Source organism: Vombatus ursinus, unplaced genomic scaffold (genome assembly GCF_900497805.2).
Source record: "Vombatus ursinus unplaced genomic scaffold, bare-nosed wombat genome assembly UNPS02014812.1, whole genome shotgun sequence".
NCBI classification, from domain to species: Eukaryota; Metazoa; Chordata; class Mammalia; order Diprotodontia; family Vombatidae; genus Vombatus; species Vombatus ursinus.
Window position 1 is genome coordinate 90,648,478 of NW_020954590.1, and position 21,468 is coordinate 90,669,945.

Sequence of the window (21,468 nt, forward strand, 5' to 3'; positions counted from 1 at the left end):
ATTCTCTCTCTTTCTCTTCATCCCCTCCTCCGGATGCCCGAAGGAAAGCGAAGAAACCCCCTCTTTTATTGTCCGTCCTCTCAGGGTGTGCGTTGAGGGAAAGGAGTCGGGGGAGGGATGAAATGAATGAGTTGTTCCCTTGTAGACTGAGTTGCTGGAGTTAGCATCATTCCTGGGACTTCCTTCTCCCCCCCCCCCATCTCCACCTCCCCCCTCTCCGCTGCCCACGCTCCTCCCCGCGTTCCGTGTGTCTCCCTCCTTTCCTCCTCTCCCCCTGTCTCTTCTCCCCGCCCCGCCAGCCGGCAGCCCGGCTGTGCTGGGAAAGGGCGGGCGCCGGCGTCTGCTGGGGTGGGTGAGAGCGAGAACGAGTGCGAGAGCGAGCCTGGCAGTGCCAGAGTCGGTGGCGGAGCAGGAGCTCGAGCCTGAGCAATCTCCGGGCATCTGGGGAGGCAGAGAGGACCAGGCACTCCGGAGAGGCGTGAAACCCTCCCAGTTCAGGCGCTCTCCATGGCATCTCATCAGCAAACGAGGATCCAGGCTTACCTGGAGAAGAACAAAATAGGTCCCCTGTTTGAGGTAAGACTCTCTGGCAGGGGGGCTGGAGGATTCATCTTCAGGCAGAAGAGGGGACATAAAAAAGAAGCACAAATGGACATCTGGGAGAGTAGGAGGCAGAAAGACTAGGCAAAAGGGGGCGCCCCGGCCATCCCAGGGAACCAAGGCATTTTGCTCAGGAACAGCCCTCAGGGCTGAGGATGCGGGCCAGGGTGTCGGGGAGGGTGTGTGAGGTGGGGGTAGCTGTCCTCAGGTTACCTGGGCTAAAGACGCCCCCGAGCAGGTGAGATCAGCAGGGTTCTGCCTTCAGGGCCGCGGGAGCGGGCCAGAGGAAGTTGAATCCGTCTTGGTGGCATGCCAAGCTGTCTTATTCGCTGTTATTCGCTTGCTGTCCCCCAATCACAAACACAGGTACCCTCACAAGCGGGCACCATCTCCCTCAACCCCCGCTCAAACACACACAAAGCAGACACATGCACACCGTTGGTGTGGTCCTAATGTAATGCACACTCTCCCTCCCTACATTCAAAACTCTCTGGGTTTGTTGGATTTTGAAGGGAGGTGCGAAAGTGGCTGGATCGAGAACTGGAGAAAATACCACTTAGCATAATGGGGTGGCTTTAAAAGCAGACATTCTCACTCCAGTCAAGGGGACCAAAATGGGCCGGGCCAGGGAGAGAAACAATTCTACTGAATCTCAGATAGCGCGCGCGCGCGCGCGCGCGTGTGTGTGTGTGTGTGTGTGTGTGTGTGTGTGTGTGTATGTACACACGGGGACGGGGAGAAAGGCACTGGGAAATGCATATTTAGTTAAAAAGGGGGAAAGATTGAAGAAAGCCACTGCCCAGAACGGTGGGTCCAGGCAGGGAGACAGCCGGTTGGTTTGTGAGACAGGAAATCAAGCGAAGGAAAGCGTCCCATCCGTTGCCAGGACACTGGGGGTGGATAGGGACATAGCATTGGAGACTGCAGTCCCTAAGTCAGTTCAGTGTATGTGTTAGGGGGGGGGGGGCGGCACGGAGGAGAAGGCCGTGGCGGGGAACCCACCACTTTTCCCCACTCTTCTGCTGAAGTCCCAGACTTCAGCCTCCCGCTCCAGGCACACTCCTGGGAGAGACATGGGGAGGACGGTCTCTCTCACTAACCTACGTTAAAGCTCACACCTCCCGCAGCATCTCTGCTGCATCTGAAAAGGAAGCAGAAGCCGGCAACAGGGAGGCGTGTGTCCTGGCAATAATGGAGAGTAGAGCTGTTTCGCTGTTTCGTTGTGACTGAATTCAAACTAATGTGAGCTGCAGGGAAATGAATGCAGATTCCAGGGGAATTGGTGATTCCATATGGGGAGGATGATTCACTTCCCTCTCTTTTTACCTCAGTTTCTTCTTTTGTAAGTAAGATGAGGAGTTAGACTAAAATCCAATCACTTAAAAATCCCTTTCGTCTCCAAACCTATGGTTTTCAAGGTTTCTATGATCAATGGTTTAGAACCCCTCACCTCACCCCCTTTTAAGACTGACAGGAGCAGTTTTAAAAGTGAAGGAGCTGTCTTTTAATTTTGTTTTAATTGTCATAAAATGCAGAACTGCAGTAAGGTGTATTTGGACATCACATAATCAAGATTTACAAGGAAGTGTGCATACTACTTTAAGCCCAAGTTATCTATCATTGTTCCTCTCTTTGAAAAATACTAGCATGATTCCAGCTGACCTGCATGACTATTTGAACGGGAGGTTGCTGGTCCAGTAATTGTCTTCATTTACCCCCCTCCCCCTTGGAAGAGGTAACAATTGAAAACACAACTGTGAGGGAATGGAGTTATTGATGCAGCTGTAATTCTTTTCTTTGCCTTTAGTCTAATTATTGCATATAATGCATTATTTCATATGTCTGATTTTAAAACAGACTATTTGAATAGTCTTTCCACCAGCACAGCGTGTAATCTATCTAAAAAAAAAAGCAATTTTATATTTTGTTAGCTATTCTCTTAGAATTCATTATGCTTTTAAAATAAGATGAAGAGAATTTTTATTCTTTAAAAAAATCTCTTTGTTGTAAAGATAAGTCACAAATGTAGATAGTGATCAGTCCCTAGGGATAATTACAGTGTTTGGCATTTATGTAAAATTGGGACATACTAATGTAATGAAATAAATGTAATTGTAAGCTTAAGTGCCCATTTTTCATCATTCAACATGTGATTCTAACTACAAAGTAAGCACTTGAATTGTTGAAATAATAGTACATCAAAACCTTCACTAAAAAGCTACCTCATTTTACCCAGATGACCTCAAAAGTCCCTTTCAGCTCTAAGTTCTGTGATCTTATGATCTTATCCATGATATCCCTTTACCTTTTCCCTCATTTTTTGGGTCCATATTATGTGCATTTCTCCTAACTTGGACTTATTGAAGTGATCATCTTTCTGGGGTTGATAATACAATTGACTTTAAATCTTTAGGAGAAAAAAAAATATGGCCTCTGTTAGAAAGAAGAACATCTGGACCTTGATCTTCTCGTAAGCCAGAACGTGGCTTTTAGAGTGATAGAATTATAAATACTTCACAGAATCACAGAAATGAGACCAGGAAGAAGACTACTAGGTTTTAGTCCAGTTATTAACTCTTTGGTACAAGAAAGACAGTTGATAAAAAGCTATTTGTGTCATTGAGATCCTCTTTAGCACCTGAATCAAAGCCCCTGAGTACTGGGATGATTTTCCTCTTGCCAGTAACATTAATTATGCTGGGTTCCCTTTATTCCTTTTCAGGGATTTTATAGTCATTTGCTTGGATTTTGAAGATAAAGATTCAAGTTCTCTTCATATTTTAATGTTGGGAATTTCAGTGATACTACTCTCTGCTTAACCCTTATTTTCATTTTTGGGCTATTACAAATAAGCCTAGTTGAACAAAGAACTCTGACAGAATATGATCATAATTTATAAGAATATCAAAGGTAGGATAGACTTAGATTATGGGAATTTTATAAAATTATCAATAATTTTCCTAACTAATGTTCTTAGTAGAGCAAACAGATTAGTCATTTTTAATCTCTTTGGAATTGGGATCCCTTTTTTGCCTTTCCCTCCCCCCACCCCACCCCCCAGCCCCAAAGCCTTTCTCCCCTGAGGCTGCTAGTTGGTGCAGTGGTTAGAGCACTGCACCTAGTGTCAGGAAGACAAGAATTTGAATCCTGCCTCAATTCACTTAACCTCTGTCAACCCTTATTTGTATAATGGGGACTAATAATTAGCACCTACCTCCTGGGGTTGTTTTGAGGATAAAATTATATAATATTTGTAAAATGCTTTGGATACCTTAAACACTATATACTATCATTAATATCGCTAAAGTGATAAACAGCATGCTTGTTTGAAAATTAAATTGGATTTCAATGGATTTTGGTTTTAGGCCCTCTGGGGAGACAATTTGTGACTCCCTTGAAATGACTGGCAATGCCCTGGGATATGACAAAGCACTAGCTGAGAATTCTGTTTAGATCGTTGGGCAGTAATCTTTAATACACAAGTAAAATTCAGAGGTGACTATCATTATTAGTGACTATTTTTTAATGAAATGTTTTGGAATATTCAATAACATGACTTTTGCTGTATTCCTGGAATTTCCAATCATAATTGTAGTATTGTGCAATTTTATTATAATATGCTATTCTGGGATTTATGAAATTTTAATATCTTTAATACATTATTTTTCAGTGATCCTTATAATCATTGCTAAAGTTAACATAGTTCGAGTGTTCTTAAGACACTTAATGCTATTGGAGCACATTTTATTTTCTTTACTTTTCCTGGTACTCGTACTCTTTATAAGGGGTTTCCTGAAGATAACAGAAGGAAATGATTACCCAAAGATTGTTCTTTACTGGAAGTGTTTAACTTGGATGATCACTTGTCTCAGAAGTTGAAGATGACCATCAGAAAATGATCTTTTCCCTGAAACCTGATCCAGTATTTATTTCTATCTAGCTCAGCTCTATCTCCAATCTAGTACCTGTCTACCTCTGTCTTACCTTTCCATCCCACCCTTGCTCTTGTTGTTCAGTTGTATCTGACTCTTGAGTGGTTTGCCATTTCCTTCTCCAGCTCATTTTACAGATGAGGAAACTGAGGCAAACAAGGTTAAGCAACTTACCAAGGGTCACACAGCTAGTAGGTATCTAAGGCCAGATTTGAACTCATGAAGATGAGTCTTCTTGATTCCAAGCCTAGTGCTCCATCCATAGCACCATCTAGCTATCCACCTCACCCTTGGGAACCACCAAGCCATCATTAACAATTCCCCTTCAACCTGGACTCTTCGTTTTACACTCTTTTTCTCTTCTTGTGCTCACAGGACTCTGCCTTCCTCTGAAGACATGATCCCTGACCATCCTCTCTAGTGCTATATGCTCCTTCTCTAGTTTCCTGACACATCCGACCAGACAGAGTAGTATGTGTTACCCATGCCACTTCAGTTCAACCCTCTGTTGTCATCATTTAACAAGTTCTTTCTTAGAGGTTCAGTCCAACTATTTATATTACATATTCCAAGTCTTAATCACTCTTTCCTCCTTTCTTAAGGGATTCAGCATTTGGTTCAAGTCAGTACTTTTCTTTCTACTCCAAGCCCTGCTTTCAAACTTAGGTACTTCAATGTCCCCAGTGCCACTACCAGAGCTGGTACTTCAATAAATATTTGCTGAATTAATTTCTCTCCAAACAGCTAGGTCTCCATGTTCATTAAGCTCTCTATTTCCTATCTATACATCTGGATTCTTTGTTATTTTTCAGGCTTGTCCAATTCTACCTTAGTTATTTCAAAGGGTTGGTCATGTTGTTGTTGTTTGGTCATGTCCAATTCTTTGTGGTCCCATTTGGGGTTTTCTTCTCCAGCTCATTTTACAGATAAAGAAACTAATGCAAACAGGGTGAAGTAATTTGCCCAGGGTCACACAGCTAGTAAGTGTCTGAAGCCAGATTTGAACTCAGGAATATGATTCTTCCTGACTCCAGGTCTGGCACCCTATCCTCTGTGACACCTAGCTGCCCTTAGGATTGGGCATACTTAGCACCTGTCATCATCTTAATTCCTTCCCTTTCATCTTCAGTATCTCCCTTTCAACTAGCTCTTTTTCTAGTTTTCTTCAAATATTCTCAGGTTCCCACACACAGATTTTTTTTTTTTGGAGACTAAGTCTTCCATCTCAATGAGGCTAGAAAATGCAGTAGCCTGCTACTGATCATGCAGAAGTTTGAGCTGCTTCATTTCTGCCCTGAGCTGGTTCACCCCTCTTAAGGCAGTCTGGTGGTCCCATATTCCTGAAGGGTTTATCATATTGGCATCAGACTTAATGCAGTTACCTCATAGACTTTAGCCCTACTTACTGTAGCTCAAAATCCTGATGTTCAAGTGATCACCCACCTTCAGCCTTTTCTAGTGGTAGTGATTACAGGTATGCACCACTAGACTTTGCTTTTTCTCATTCTTAAAAAAAAAAAAAACAAAAAAAAAACAAAAACAACAGCAACAACAAAAACCTTTCATTTGACCCTATATCCAATCTAAACATCATACTGTCAATCTCTTTTCTTTCACTGTTAAACTCCTAGGAATCGTCTATAGTCATTACTTCCACATTCTTTCTGACTACTTACTTGTCAATTATTTGCAATCTGGCTTCTGATATATTTCTGCTGAAACGGTTTCTCTTGGGTCACTAATGATCTCTATATTGCTAAATCTGAAGGCCTTTCCAAGTTTTCACATTTCTTGCCCATTTTGAAGTTTTTGATACTGATATCTTCATCCCTTTCCTGGAAACAGTCTCAGAGTCTGTCTGTCTGATCTGTCTTTTCCTTTCTCTCTCTCTCTCTCTCTCTCTCTCTCTCTCCCTCTCTCTCTCTCTCTCCATACCTGACTGCCTGACTGATGTCTGACTGCTTCCTCTCCACTTTGCTGGATCATCATTAATTTCCTGCCTACTAAGTATGTTTTTCCCTCCAGACCTTCTTATCTCTGGTGAGCTTATCTATTCTATTGCATTCAGTTATCTTTATTCAGATATCTTTATTCAGATTTACATTTTTGCAAATTTTCATTTATAAGCCTAATCTCTCTGCAGGAATGTAGTTCTAGGCTATGTTTACATGAATAACCTGTCTACCTGGATGTCCCATTGGTATCTCAAATGAAAAATTTCCAAAACTGAAGTTATCTGCCCTACCCATAATCTTGAATCATTCTTTACTCTTCCCTCTTATAATTCCCCCATATTCAATCCATTACTTTATTCTGTCCTTTGTACTCTCATGGCATCTCTTTCATCTGTTTCTTGTTCACTTATGTGACCACCACCCTGGTTCAGGAGCTCATTGCCTTATGCTTTTGGTCTCTTTTCTTCTAGCTTATACTCTCTCCAAAACATTAGTTACAATCCTGCCAAAATAATCTTCAAGAGACACATAATAATAACTTTTTATGTTTTGCAGAACACTTTACAAATATTATCTAATTTTCTTCTTACATAACCTGGGATGTGCATTCCATTATCTCATTTTATAGATGAAGAAACTGAGGTAAATAGAGGTTAAGTAACTTGCCCAGGATTATACAACTTGTGTATGAGGCTGGATTCAAATACAAATCTTCATGTTCCAGATCCAGAGCTCTATCAACTGTACCACCTAGTTGCCTCTGACATTTTTGATTATGTCACTTCCTTACTAAAAATCTCCAATGCTCCTCTATTGCCTCTAGAATTAAGTATAAGCTCCTCATTCTAGCATTTAAGGTCCATCAAAATATATCTGAAACCTACCAACCATTCTTCTTCACATACTCCATGTTTCAGCCAAATTGAACTAGCTGCTCATTAGAACTAATGTTCTACCTCAAGCCTATGGACAAGCTATTTCATGTCTGAAATACATTCCCTTCACATTTTCAGCCCATCAGAGAACTTATTTTCCTTCAAGATTCAGCTCAGAGAGTCATGTGATCAGTAAGATGGTGGAGTGGGTTTTTTTTTACATGATTCTCCAATGTAATAAATTCAGAAGTCAATGTGAATTAAACCTGTTGCAATTAAATTTCAATCCATAAAACAATACTCACCCATCCCACCCCTCATTCTGAGTACTGCCATCTCAAACAAACTCACGAGTTTGTTTAGCATGTGTTTTTATTGTGTGAAATGAGTGGTAAATTTTGAGTCAGAAAGATCTGTGATCAAATCACACCTTCGACATTACCAGTGATGGGACCCAGGATAAATCATGTATTGTCTCTTGACCTCTATTCAATATTATAGTTGACTAGGCCTGAATCAAGTCAATCTGGTAGTTCAGATTTAATATTGGAGTGAAATGAGATATTCATACTCGTAGAACATCTGACAGTTAGTAAAAGGAGGTTTACTTAGCCAGAGAAGAAGAAGGATATTTAATAACAATACAGCATTGATTTAACTGGACATAGGATTGTATTGATCATGCTGGTCTGCCATTCAGAAGACCGAGGAAGGAGATGCTGATTTCTCTTGAATTGGCCTTTTGTATTTATGCTACCAGGAAGCAATTTCAGTGGCCAAAAATTTACTTCTATAATTTACAATACTTAAAAGCAAAAACAAAATGGGAAAAAAAAACTAGCCTAGCCTATATGGCAGATATTGCTCTTAGCATAGTCTGATAGTATGAAGTCTCTGCTTATCTAGTCAAGAAAAGGTAGAAAAACATTGATTCTGTCTAGTCACATAAAGAAGTAGGTAGTGCTGGGGGTAGGGGGTGGGCTTGAAGTCCCTGGATGATGTGGCAGAACAGAGGGGAAGAGAACTTCCATACTCAAGGTGAAGGGGACTTGAATCATGTTTTGAATCAGTCCTTTCTCTCCCCTCAGAGTGTACTCTGGGTAGCGAACTAGTCAGGTCAAATTTTAAAGTACAAAATTTTAGAAAAGGCTATCACATGGTAAATATTATACTATGAACCAAAAGTACCCAATGAAAAAGAGAATTCTGTAAATTTATCAAATATCATGCACTAAAAGCAACAACAAAAACATTACACAACAGTTCAAAATAAAAAAAAAGTTAAAGATTTAAAAGATATTAGGAAGGAAATTAGATAATAAGTCAGAACTCTCTAAACAGAAATAACAAAGGAAAATAATAGAGTAGACAACTTATAGAATATGGTACATAATCTCTTTGAGCAGTAGAGGCCCTGATAAAAGGAATGAGACATCTAGAACCTAAAACAAATGCTTAAGTGGACAGGGATTTGGCGGAAGTGAAGTAAAATATATTGATATTAAAAGAATACATGAATTCTATGGAAATTACTTCAAATGATCTTGAAAATAATATGTACATATGTAATTTAAGTATCACAGATGTTCTAGGGGGAAAAATAGAAAAAAAAAGCAAAGAGCAGCTCTAGATGCACTCTACTCTAGAGGTTGGCCAAGAAAAAAGAGTAATTTCTTCAGTCTCTTATCAAGTATGGGAAGTTATAGGAAGTAGGGTAGGAGCAGTAGGGTGGAGAGGGAGAAAATGGAAGTCATATCATATCCTAGAAGGAGAAATGAAAGGATTCCATTAAACATCTTTCCCTTGGAGGGGGTGGGAGAAGGGATTAGTGTATGACCATGGAAAGAGACAGGAACCTCATAATGCGTGTTGTTTGGGGTCAAAGAACATAATAGCATATCAGGTACACTGAGCAAGGGTTGTACTTTTTTTTCTTTTTTTTTTTTTTAGGCAATTGGGGTTAAGTGACTTGCCCAGGGTCACACAGCTAGTAAGTGTCAAGTGTTTGGTCTGAGGCCAGATTTGAACTCAGGTCCTCCTGACTTCAGGGCCGGTGCTCTATCCACTGCGCCACATATCTGCCCCAAGGGTTGTACTTTCCAAGATTGCATCACATTGTATAAGAGGGTATGTACTTGTCCTGGAGGGGTATGACCACCTAAAGTGATGGGAGGAGCGGGGGAGACATAGATCCAGAGAAAGTATTTATCCTAGCTTTAGGAGCAGTTAATGATACTGATAAGGCCAGCAGATAGGATAGGCCTCCTAGCTCAGGATAAACAATAATGACTCCTACTACATGCCCCTTCTCCTATCATGTAGATTGATATTTCTAGGAGTGGGACACAGCAGAGGACCTATTATTAAGGGAAAAAATAAAGAACAAATCAATCAATAAAGAAACCAGTAAAAAGAAATTTATGCAAAGGGAAGGAGCAATGAGGTGACATATACAGAATGAAAATCAGTGGATGGAACAAAATTTATGATATACCAGGTGATTACAAAAATGTAGGAATTACAATTTTTCTGCCAGAGAAAGCAAAAACAAAAATTCACAATGTCTAGAGAGATAAGCAGGGGAAACTACATTATGCTTGCAGATGCCATGAATGATACCATTAAAACAATGCTATTACTGAATTTATATTCCTCAAATATCATAGCAGCTAAATCCACAAAGGAAACTTTTTTTTAAGAATTATAAAAACTAAGTATGTAGTAACACAATAATTATAGGAAAAGTTATTTTTTTCTCAGAACTTGATCAATCTAATAGTTAAACCAAAAAGGGAAATATGAAACTGAACTAATTGTTGAAGAAGTTAGATTTGAAAGGCTTATGGTATCTTCTTACTGGGAATATTAAAGAATAGTTAGAGGCAGCTAGGTGGTGCAGTGGATAGAGCTCCAGCCTTGGAGTCAGGAGGACCTGAGTTCAAATCTGTACTCAGACACTTGGCATTTAACTAGCTTTGTGACCCTGGACAAGTCATTTAACCCTAATTGCCTCACCAAAAAGCCAAAAAAAAAGATGAATATTTAAATTTCTTAGCATCCTATGTTACCTTTACAAAAAGGAATCAGGTGCTATGATCCAAAATAATTGTAAGTAAATGTAAAGGGAAAGAAGTGTTAAACATATCCTTTACAGACCATAATGAAAAAAAAAAGTAATTAATATAGGGAGTACAAGGAAAAAAATCTAGATCTAAAGAAAGGCTTAAAAATGACATTCTGAATGATGAGTTAGAACAAATCATAAAATCAACTTATAAAACTTCCCTCATAGCAGTGAACTAACATGCTAATTATTTGGAGGAAGAAGCTAAAGCAGTCCTTGGTAGAAAATTCTACCTTTAAAAACATATTAACAGAATAGAAAAGGCAAATGTTAAAGAACTGAGTAAACAATTAAAAAAAACTAGAAAAACAATAATTTAACAAAACTAAATATAAAAGTAATTTGGAAAATTAAAGGATAAATGATAAAATCACAACAAAAAATAAAATAGAAGTGATAAACTCAATGGAAAACTTACATACAAGGGTGTCCCAGAAGTCTTAGTGCCATAGTAAGTTATTTAGGCTTGAAACTACACTAAAATTTTTGAGACATCCTGTATATACAATTGCAAACTATGCTAAAGGAGTAGAAGGCAAATAAGTCAACAAGCATTTATTAAATCAACAATTTTTTTTTATCAAGCACTTGCTATGTGCTAGTTAGTCACTCTGCTAACTGCCCACCCCCCACATACACACACGTATACTTACAAAGGCTAGTCATTAATCATAATTAGGTGGTACAAGAATAATTAAAACATGATGCTAACTAAATTAATTTATATATTTAGTGACCTATTACTATATTACTTGATAGAGCTAGCTAAAATAATAATGAAATTCATTGCAGGGGGGAAATAACTAAAATCTCTTAAGTGAAATGATGAGAAAGGAATAACAAAAGATTTAGGACTTCAAATTACATCTTTAAGAAGTGATCATTCAGATTACTTGGTACAGATTAAAAATAGAAAAAAAATAGATCAATAATGTCCTAAACAAGAATCAGAAAGAATCAAATTCAGCAATTTAATGTTCCATGAATTAAAGATTATATCTATCTGGGGAAGACTCCATATTTGATTAAAAACTGGAAGCAAACTGGAAAGCATTTTGGCAAACAATTGGTTTATATCAGCAACTTACACCATATACCACAATAAATTACAAAGTGATATAAATACATGCATATACATACATACACACACACACATATGAACTAGGGGCAGCTAAGTGGCACAGTGGATAGAGCACATTTAGTAGGTGTGAGACCCTGGGCAAATCACTTAACCCTGCTTGCCTCAGTTTCCTCATCTGTAAAATGATATAGAGAAAGAACTAGCAAACCACTCCACTATCCTTGACAAGATAACCCCAAATGGGGTCAGGAAGAGTTGGACATGACTGAAATGACGAAACAACAACAACAATGTATATATGTGTCTAAAATGACTTTCCTGTGATCCTGTGTGTTAGGCTGCAGGAAAGGAGAATGTAAGGACGCTAAGCCAGGTCTTGGCAGGAAGAATCTAGAAAAGCCGTATCAAAGATGCCCAAATCTTCTTTTGAGGTGAACAGAATAAATAACATTGACATTAATATGTGTCCCTTCGGGATTGGACACATGAAGGAGGTATGTTTGATTAGTAAAAGATGGATTAAAAAAATAACCAAGCCATAGTATACGGTGTGGTATGAATATGAGGGAAAATAGGAGTGAGTCAATTAAGCTTTGGCATTTGTAGAACTTTAATGTTATTCGTAGGCATGAGGGTGACTTGGAAACGGTTGGTTTAGCAGGAAAGTTTAAGACCGAGTGGTTCAAGTGCACAGATGGCAGAGCACATGTAGAAGGGTAGGAATTATGGAGGAGAGGCATTATGGATCATATTATATTTGGGCTAACTAAATACATATGCTTGACTATAGTCTGAAAAACAAGATAAAAATGTATTAAACAATCCTCAAAAATGATAAAGATTTATATATTGTTTATATTTGTATTACTCCTAATTTAATACATATACTTAGTGCTTAATCAATGTTTGTTGATGTTGAAATATGTAAAAATCCATGGTTAAATTATGCCTTAATGGAAATTTGGAAATAAATTAGACCAATGTATATTGTATTTGATCTACAAAATAAGCCATTTCTTTTTCTTTTCATCTCATAACTCCTACTTAAGCTTCCTATAGAGGCTTACTTTAACTCACTACTCTAGTCTGAGCCTTTTAACTGGTCCTCTTTCCTTTTTTTCATGTCTGTGGATCTGACACTGCTTCCTCTCTTCGCTGAGATCAATTTTATTTCTAGGCAGAATGAATATAAAGAGCTATGGGTTAGCAGTATGGTCTCAATATCATTAGTTTTCCTGCTGATATACTCCTGAGTTTGGTAATGCTAAACAACTGGATTTCTAACTTGTATTTCCAATTTCTTTGTGATCCTCTGTCTTGTACCTCATTTTTCGCTGACTAGATTCTTGACATGTCCCACACCTTCATGGTTACTAAGGTTCTGACTAGTGCCTCTATTCCCCAATAACTAAGTTCTCTGCCCTGTACCCCATTTCCTAAGTTATTGGGCCCTGCACTCAACTCTATATTCCCAGCAACTTGAGTTCCTGCTAAACATACTAACACCCCACATATTGTATTATACAACCCCCATCACATTTTTCTACAAGCTAAGCCTCTATTGTTTATCACCTGAGCCTCTAATGATTACTTGCTCTGTATCTACTTAGGTATCCTAGATCTTGGATTTGGTTTGGAATTTTTATTAATGATATTTTTTACTCATCTTACCTTTCTGCTTGTGGACTGGTCTCTTTATGTAGGATTGACCTTCAGACACATATTCCCACATGCCTGAACTCTGGCCTTCGTCCCTTGTTCAGCCACTCTGAATCTTTCTGGACCTCCATTCTCAGATTTCCCTGGTCTAGTCTATTACATAATCTTCCAAAGTACATTTGATACTTTCTGATTTCTGTTTTTGCAGCCCACTATTATGAAAGTTTTTTTTTAATGGTGCCATCACTGAGGAAGGTAAAAGAGCTGAGATCCAGAGTAAATTATGCTCTGTCTTCAAAATACATGGTCATGAGTGCACACACACACATCAATATATTATATATCAGATGAAATCTTGTTGAATTAAACATTAAGGGCTTTCCTGAAGAGTAGGATTGCTGTAGAGAGATGTCACAATAGAACAATATTCAACCTGAGAGATAAGAAGAGGAAGAGGAAGAAAAGAGAATAACTGTAGTCTCCTACACATCTTTTTGTCCATTTTTATTAGTTCCTGGTAGATCCAACCTCTTTCTCCCTAATATTGCCCTGAAATACTCCAGCTATTTAACTCACACACACCAGAAAAGCCCGTTTTAAATAGAAAATTTGGATCCATCTCAGAAACAATAGTAAGACTTCCTTCCTTCCTTCCTTCCTTCCTTCCTTCCTTCCTTCCTTCCTTTCTTCCTTTCTTTCTTCCTTTCTTTCTTCCTTCCTTCCTTTCTTTCTTTCTTTCTTTCTTTCTTTCTTTCTTTCTTTCTTTCTTTCTTTCTTTCTTTCTTTCTTTCTTTCTTTCTTTCTTTCTTTCTTTCTTTCTTTCTTTTTTTCTTTCTTTCTTTTAGTAAAGGGTTAATTTCTGCACTTTAATATTAACTATGTTTATAAGCTCTTGCAAATCTTTGTATCATGGCATCTTTAACACAGTTACTTCTGCCCTATTTAGAATCATATCATTCTTGATTTCAAAATTTAAGTATTATTATGGTTAGTCTTTCTTCCTTGGAGACCAAAAGTATTGCAATTTGGAATGAAGTGAATTTTATGCTGAAGAATACCCAATTATAATCTGGAAGAATATTTAATTAAAGGATAGATGAAACCTTAAAAGATCTAGTACTGTTTTAATTCTTAGGTTTTGTGAACATAATTAGTGTATGGAAAGGAATTTTTAAAAGAAGTTTAAATATCATTATCCTTTCGTATTGTCATTTGAATAAATTGCTTAGGGAATGGGAGCAGGAGAGAGAGAAACTGAGTTTCTTTTTTTAATAAAAGAATTTGTTCTGTGAAGTTTGGATTCAGTCAAAGGACTGCACCTGAGGACCTAGAGGGCCACATGTGGCCTCGAGGCTGCAAGTTCCCCTCCCCTGGCTAGCTTAAGGAGAAACCAAGATATGAGAATTCACCATTTATAGCACATCCAAATCAGCAGCTTAGGGCCAAGAACAGGAGACTTGAATTATTGTAGTCGGATCTCTACAGACCAGAAAAGGCATAAGACCCTATAGTTTCCAGGTCCAGGCTCATTTTTGGTGGCTGATTGGTATGGGCAAAGGGTGAGAGCTTTGCTTTTCATTAAGAATGAGGAGCCTTAGACCTATTGGTTCTGACGCTACCCTCTATTTGCATAATTTTCAGTCCTGTATCCCAAGGTGTAAATAGTTGACAACATTTCGCAGAATTTCTGCCTTCTCTCCTTGAACAAAGTTGATTTTGCTTTGAATTGTACTCAGACTAAGTGTAAAGAGAAAGATGCCCCCTTTTTAGGTATGCCTTTTCACCTCTTTTTACTTCAGACATAATAACCAGAATTACCTTTCATTAGTGAATGAAGAAGATCTTAATTTAGAAAGGTCATGGTCATCCACTGCATCCCAGGCCATCACCAGTTGTCTTGACTTTTGTCTTGACCCTGGACTTTGATGACTTTGGAGGATAGAGTGAAGCTGATGACTTTTCTCAACTATGCCTCACTTAAATCCAATTCCTGCACGAGTCAAGACATCACCCTTGTGATGTCATTGATTCTCTTTGAGAACAAAGGACAAACAACAACAAATCAGCAACTGTGAAAAGTAAACAGTTTTAGACATTATACCTACTAGTGTCTTGGCAGCCATTTTGGAGTAAATTTTGAAGTATTAAAAGAGGGCAAGGAGTTAGGGAAGAGAAACAAAACTTTGAGTAACTTACGTTATATTTTGTCACTCACTTGTCATATTATTTGCTGTTTTGAAGATAAACATTTTACATTATAAATAAATGTTTTATTTATTTAGTAGAAATATTTATATTGTGAATATTTATCTATTTAGGACAAACATTTTATATTATGAATGAGAATTTACAAAATATATAAAATCAGGGAATGATTACTTGCTTGGCAAAAGGATTCACCCATTAAGTGGTTTTAATTTTTTTTTATCTCTACTACTTTATTGAACAGCTTTACAGACGATTAAGAGAGCAGAGATGAACATTCTTTTGGGAAGCAAAGAAACTTAAAGCTAAAGTGCTGACTGAAGATCAATCAAACAGAGGAATGGAAGGAACAGGATTTGAGGTCAATGTTCCCTAGCTTCAAAGGCTGACTCTGCCACTTAACTTATTCTATGAACTTAGCCAAATTATTTAATCTTTGTGGGCCTTAGTTTTTTTTAACTGTAAAATGAAGGGTTAGACTAAATGATTCTCAAAGTTCTCTCTTGTTCTGGATCCTATGATCTCTGAAACTCCAAATATAGCACAGAGAGTATGTGAATAAGCTATGTTGACAGGCACTGTGGTATAGGCAGAAAACTGGCCTTAGAATTAGGAATCAATTAACCAACAAGTATTTATGATGCCAGGCATCTGTATGCCAGTCACTATGCTAAGTGATAGGGACACTAGGATAAAGAATGAAACGATCATTATCTACAGATAGCTTATATTCCAAATGGGGGTGGAGGGAGGCATAACTGTATAGAAAATATGTACAACTTAGATATAAAATTAATTACATATAAACTTAATAAATACAAATTTTAGAAAGCAGTTATATATTAGGTAGCTTGGTAGGGAGGACATTAGCAATGAAAGGGATGAAGAAAAGTTTCATGAGGAAGATGGTACCTAATCTGCATCTTAAAGAAAGAGAGGGACTCTTCAAAGCAGAAGTGAGAGAGAGAATTCCAGGAATGGGGAACAGCAAGTACAAAGGCATACAAAGAGGAAATAGAGTGTCATGGAGGAGGAGCAGAGAGAAGGCCAATTTGGGTGCATAGAAGAGTGCGGGATGGGTAGCAATAAGAACAAGAGGGAAAGTAATGAGACTAGACAGGTAGCTTGGGGATAGGTTGTATGAAGTTTTAAAAGCTAAACAGAAGAATTTATATTTTATCCTAGAGGCAATAGGAAAGAACTAGGATTAGTTGAGTCAGAGAATCACATTGTCATATCTGTGCTTAAGGAATATTACTTTGGCAGCTATCTCTAGGTTGGCCTGGAGTAAGGAGAGACTTGAGGTAGGAGAACAATTGAGAGACTGGTAGAATAATCTAAATAAGACATGATGAAGTCATGAACTAAGGTGGTAGCTATGTGGAAGCCGTATGGTGGAAGGAAGAGTTGGTACAATAGATGTTCTGAACATAGAAACTGCAAGATTTGACCACTGATTGAATATGTGGGATGAGGGAGAGTGAGGATGGAAGGAAAATCTTGAAGTTACAAACATGAGACCCTGGAGGGATGGTGGTATCTTCAATAGAAACAGGGAAGTTAGAAAGTAAGTTCAAATCATACCTCTGTGTCATACTGAGTATGTGACCCTGGGCAAGTTATTGAATCTCAGTGCCCTAGTCAACTCTGTTAAGATGGTTAAGTGCTGGAGCAGGTACTGGTCTACATTGGGGAAAGGTGATTTTTCACTAGAAATTCACTATAACAATGAAATCATAGGTCTAGCCTAAAACACAAAACAAACTAGGCTAACACAGTGTTTTAGAAATAGCTTTTGCATTTAACACTAAATCTTGCCTATGCTAGAGAAGCACAAGTTTTTGGCAAGTACTGTAAGCTGGAAAAGCTTGGAGTCCTAGCTGGCAACAGCCTGTGTGTCTAGCTGAGGACCTGCTTATGTAAGTATGAAGAGACTCATAACTAGAAGGCTGGCTATGACCAGGGAATGATAGGTCTTTTTTTTTTTGGCTTTAATATTGCCATAGAAACCCTTATAATAATCTGTTAAAGTAGCAGGCAAAAAGCAAACTTTTTGGCCTCAGAACTCCTTTACACTTCTAAAAAATACTTAAATTATGAAATAAAATAAGCATTTCTGCAACATAGTGGAATAAAAAAAGATGATTTCACATGAAACTGTAAATCTATTATTATGTACAACTTGCTAGTGCTTTTAAATATATAATAAAATTATCATGTAACTTTCTTTTTCCCCTCTTTTTATTCCCTCCCCATCTACCCTAGACATGGCTACCATTGGACACAAATATATATATATATATACACACACATATACATATTTATGTAAAATCATTCTATACAGACTACTATTTATCACTTCTTTCTCTGAATGCAAATAGCATTTTCCTTTACACTTTTAAACATTATTGAGGACCCCAAACACCTTCTATGTGGGAATATATCTATCTGTCTGTCTGTCTATCTATCTCGTATCCATATATACTCACATACATATATGCATTTATTTATACATATATCTTTATGTGTGTGCATCAATATTCACTATATTTGAAATAAAATATTTTAGTGTTATTATGAAAATAGTTTTGACCTCACAAAACCCCCGAAAGAGTCTCAGAGACCCCCAAGTGACTCCAGACCACATTTAAAGTACCCAGACCACTATATTAAGGTATCAAGGGGTTTTATTCTGTATTGGTGGAGAGAAAGTTCATGCCTTTGACGTCATGGATCTTTCAAAGTATAGAATTAATTATTTACTTAAAACTTTTATAATCTAGGCAAATTAAATGCCTCAATATTCTTTGAAGTTTTAAATTACTTTGACCATGCTGTCAAAATTTTAAGGAAATTTTAGATGTTATTTACTGCATCCCATTGCATATAGGTTCCTAACCAAAATGTTTTAAAATGATTTTTAAAAATTTTGAGATTATGAAATATTTTTAAAACTGAAATGAATTTTATAATTTTCAAATGGCAATAGTGTTATCCTCATTGTTTAATATTTCCCCCCCTTAGCTATTTTCTCATGAAATTTAGTTGTTAAATTTTTAGTTACATATTTCCACCTAATTGAAAAAAGGAAATGAGCCAGTCACATACATCGGGGGAAAGATAACTGATAGAACCTCAGTGTTCTATTGGTCATACAATGTCAATAGACCAAGAGGAATGGTCTCTTTGGAGGATTATAGAGAAGTGTGGACCAACATTGAGAAGAAGCTGTGGATGAGTTATAGTCTGTACTATTGGAGGGAGTATCCACAGTGGTGAACTCACAGATTCCACTGAAATATTAGAATCCTTTTCTAAGACATTTGTGATGTTATTCCCCTGTTCAAAGTCTCCAGCACCTCCCATCATCCTGGAAAAGTGCAAAAATTGATAGACCAATTTTCAACAATCATCCAATAATCCCTCTTTCTTGAAACCCTTTAGTCAATGAGTCTCTGATCCACTATCTATGTACCCTTCTGCTTCTGTCCTTTTGTGAACACTGTTCTTCATCATCTCAAATTCCTTCAACCAATCAACAACAATTAATAAGCTCCTGGTACATGCTAAACACAATGCTAGATATTGGGGATATGAAGACAAAAATGAAATGGGCCGTGCCCTCAAGGAGCATACAGGCGATGAGGGGAAAATGTGCACATACAAAATTTATACAAAATAAAAACAAGATAATTTTGAGGGAAGCATCACTAGCAGCTGGGAATGGGAGATAAGGAAAAATCTCATGCATAAGGTAAAATCAGAGTTCAATTTCAATAGGAAACTAGAGATTCTGAGAGGAGAGGGTAAGGAACAAGCATGTTCCAAGCATGGGGAACAACCTGAGCAAAGACTTGGAAATAAAAGATGGAGTATCTTGTGTGAGGAGCAGCAAGAAGGTGAATTTGGTTGGGCCAAAAATATATGTGAAGAGAAGTGATGCTTAATAAGGCTGGAAAGGTAGGATGGAGCCAGGTTGTGAAGGATTTTATATTTACAGAGGAGTTTGTATTTGACCCTAGAGGCAATAGAAAGCCAGTGGATATTTTTGAGTAGGAGAGTGACACAGCCAAATATACACTTTAGAAAAATCACTTTGACTTCTGTGTGAAGGATGGAAAGGAAAAGAGATGGGGAGTCAGAGAGACCAAGAGAGCCTGAACTGGGAGAAAGTGTCGCTATATGAGTAGCGGGAGGGGAATGTATTGGAGAAATGTGGAAAAGGAATGACAAGATCTGAAAACTGATTGGACCAGTAAAATGAGGAAGAGGGAGGATTCTAGGATAGCATCAATGTTGCAAACACAAATGATAAATGTATGCTGCTACCAATACTAATAGGGAGTTCAGAAGAGGAGTGGGTTTGGAGGAAAAGATAATGTAATGAGATTATAATGCAGATCTGTTCATTTTTTGGGGGAGGGGGCTAGGCAATGGGGTTGTGACTTGACCAGGGTCATACAGCTATTAAGTGTCAAGTGTCTAAGGCTGGATTTGAACTCAGGTCTTCCTGAGTCTAGGGCTGACACTCTATCCATTGAGCAACCTAGCTGCCCCTGCAGATCTGCTCATTCTATGTGATTCTCTCCTCCATGAAAATAAAAAGGGAAGGACAGTACTTGACAGCCATTACCCTGGAATCTAGAACTCACACACTGAGAGCTTCCTGCAGACACCAAGGGATGATTGAATAGGAAGGGTTTGGGACATAGAGTAATAGGTAGGGATTTTGCCTGCTTAGTTACTGCAAGTGCCCAGGTTATAGTTAGGGTTGTTGTTTGTCCTTCATTATGGAAGAGGACCATGACATCAGGAAGATGATGCCATGACTTGCAAGTGAATTGGATTTAAGTGAGAGAGGGCTGTGCAAGGTCAGCAGAATCACTTTGTCCTCTGGAGCCATCTGGGTTCAGTGGCAAGATATTGATCAGGATGACTGGAAATGGCCCTGGATGCAGTGGGAGATACACTGAGCAACCAATGCCTGGGGCAACCAAGGAATGAGGCAGAGTGGAGTAGTATTCAGTGATCATAGGGGAAAGAGATAGTGAGTTTGTTTTGGAAAGAAGCCCACTTTGTCTATCTCAGGGAGGGTAGAATTTAACTTATCTTCGCATCTTCTGATTGGTTGATCACAGACTTCTTGAGATCATTTTACAAAAGCCTTGGAATCATGTTATAGCCCCTTGGTTGTGCATAGTTACCCCTTTCCACTTTGGAAACCACTATTTTAAAGGGCTTGGGTTTGTAAAACAAACATAGAATTCCCCTCTCCCATACCACACCCTGATTTTTGTTTATGACTTCCTCTTGCTTCTCCTCTGCATATGATCTGAGAACACGCTCAATAATTTGCATACTTTCACTAGAGCTTTAACTTAACATCCAGAGTTTCTAGTTGTTCTTTGTTTGTTTGTTTTTTAAGAGGGCTGTTAAAACAATTTTAGTATTTGATGAGTAATGATTCAATTTCCATATCCTCTCAGAAGGAACAAATGTTGTTTTGTTTTTACTGAGGAGTAGGGATAGCTCATTCAAGATATGTTTATATTAATGAGTTTTTAGCATTTCCCTTTATAATAAAGTAAGATACCTTTAAAAGTCAATGCCTAAAGAAGATTAGTTCTCTGGAAACAATGCATAGAAATAAACCAGTGGAAACCTGGTAAAGGAAAAGGAAGAAATGGTTAATACGTGGTAGTTTTGTAGTTACTGGCAGTCCTTAAAAAACACTGTGAAAATGGATTTTTAAAATTATGAAAACTATCTGGTCCTAAGCCTCTTAAGCATAGAACACATGTACAATTTCAGATTGTAATTTGCTTCTGTGATATAAACCAGTGAATTTTAAAAAAAATATAGCCTCAAGGCTAGTACTTAAACCTGCAGAGCTTATACACATTGCCTCAAATTAGTGGTAACAGTCAACATTCAGGCACAGTTGTTGATTTGTACTTTGAAACAAATTGATTTATGTGGCATGAACCTCTTATTGTAAGATTTATGCAAATATTCATTTTAAATATTGTTTTATATA

The 21,468-nt window shown here is 38.0% G+C and overlaps 1 protein-coding gene across 2 annotated transcripts in view; it reads left to right on the top strand.

The window, feature by feature from the left end:
- The first annotated feature begins 412 nt into the window (after window positions 1–412).
- Window positions 413–21,468, top strand: part of LOC114054098 (uncharacterized protein C8orf34 homolog) — a 393,219-nt gene continuing 372,163 nt past the window's right edge. For both annotated transcript variants that reach the window (XM_027877212.1, XM_027877213.1), the window contains exon 1: window positions 413–576. In XM_027877212.1, coding sequence (XP_027733013.1) covers window positions 508–576 — 69 coding nt within the window. In that variant the 5' untranslated portion in view covers window positions 413–507. The remainder of the gene's footprint in view (window positions 577–21,468) is intronic.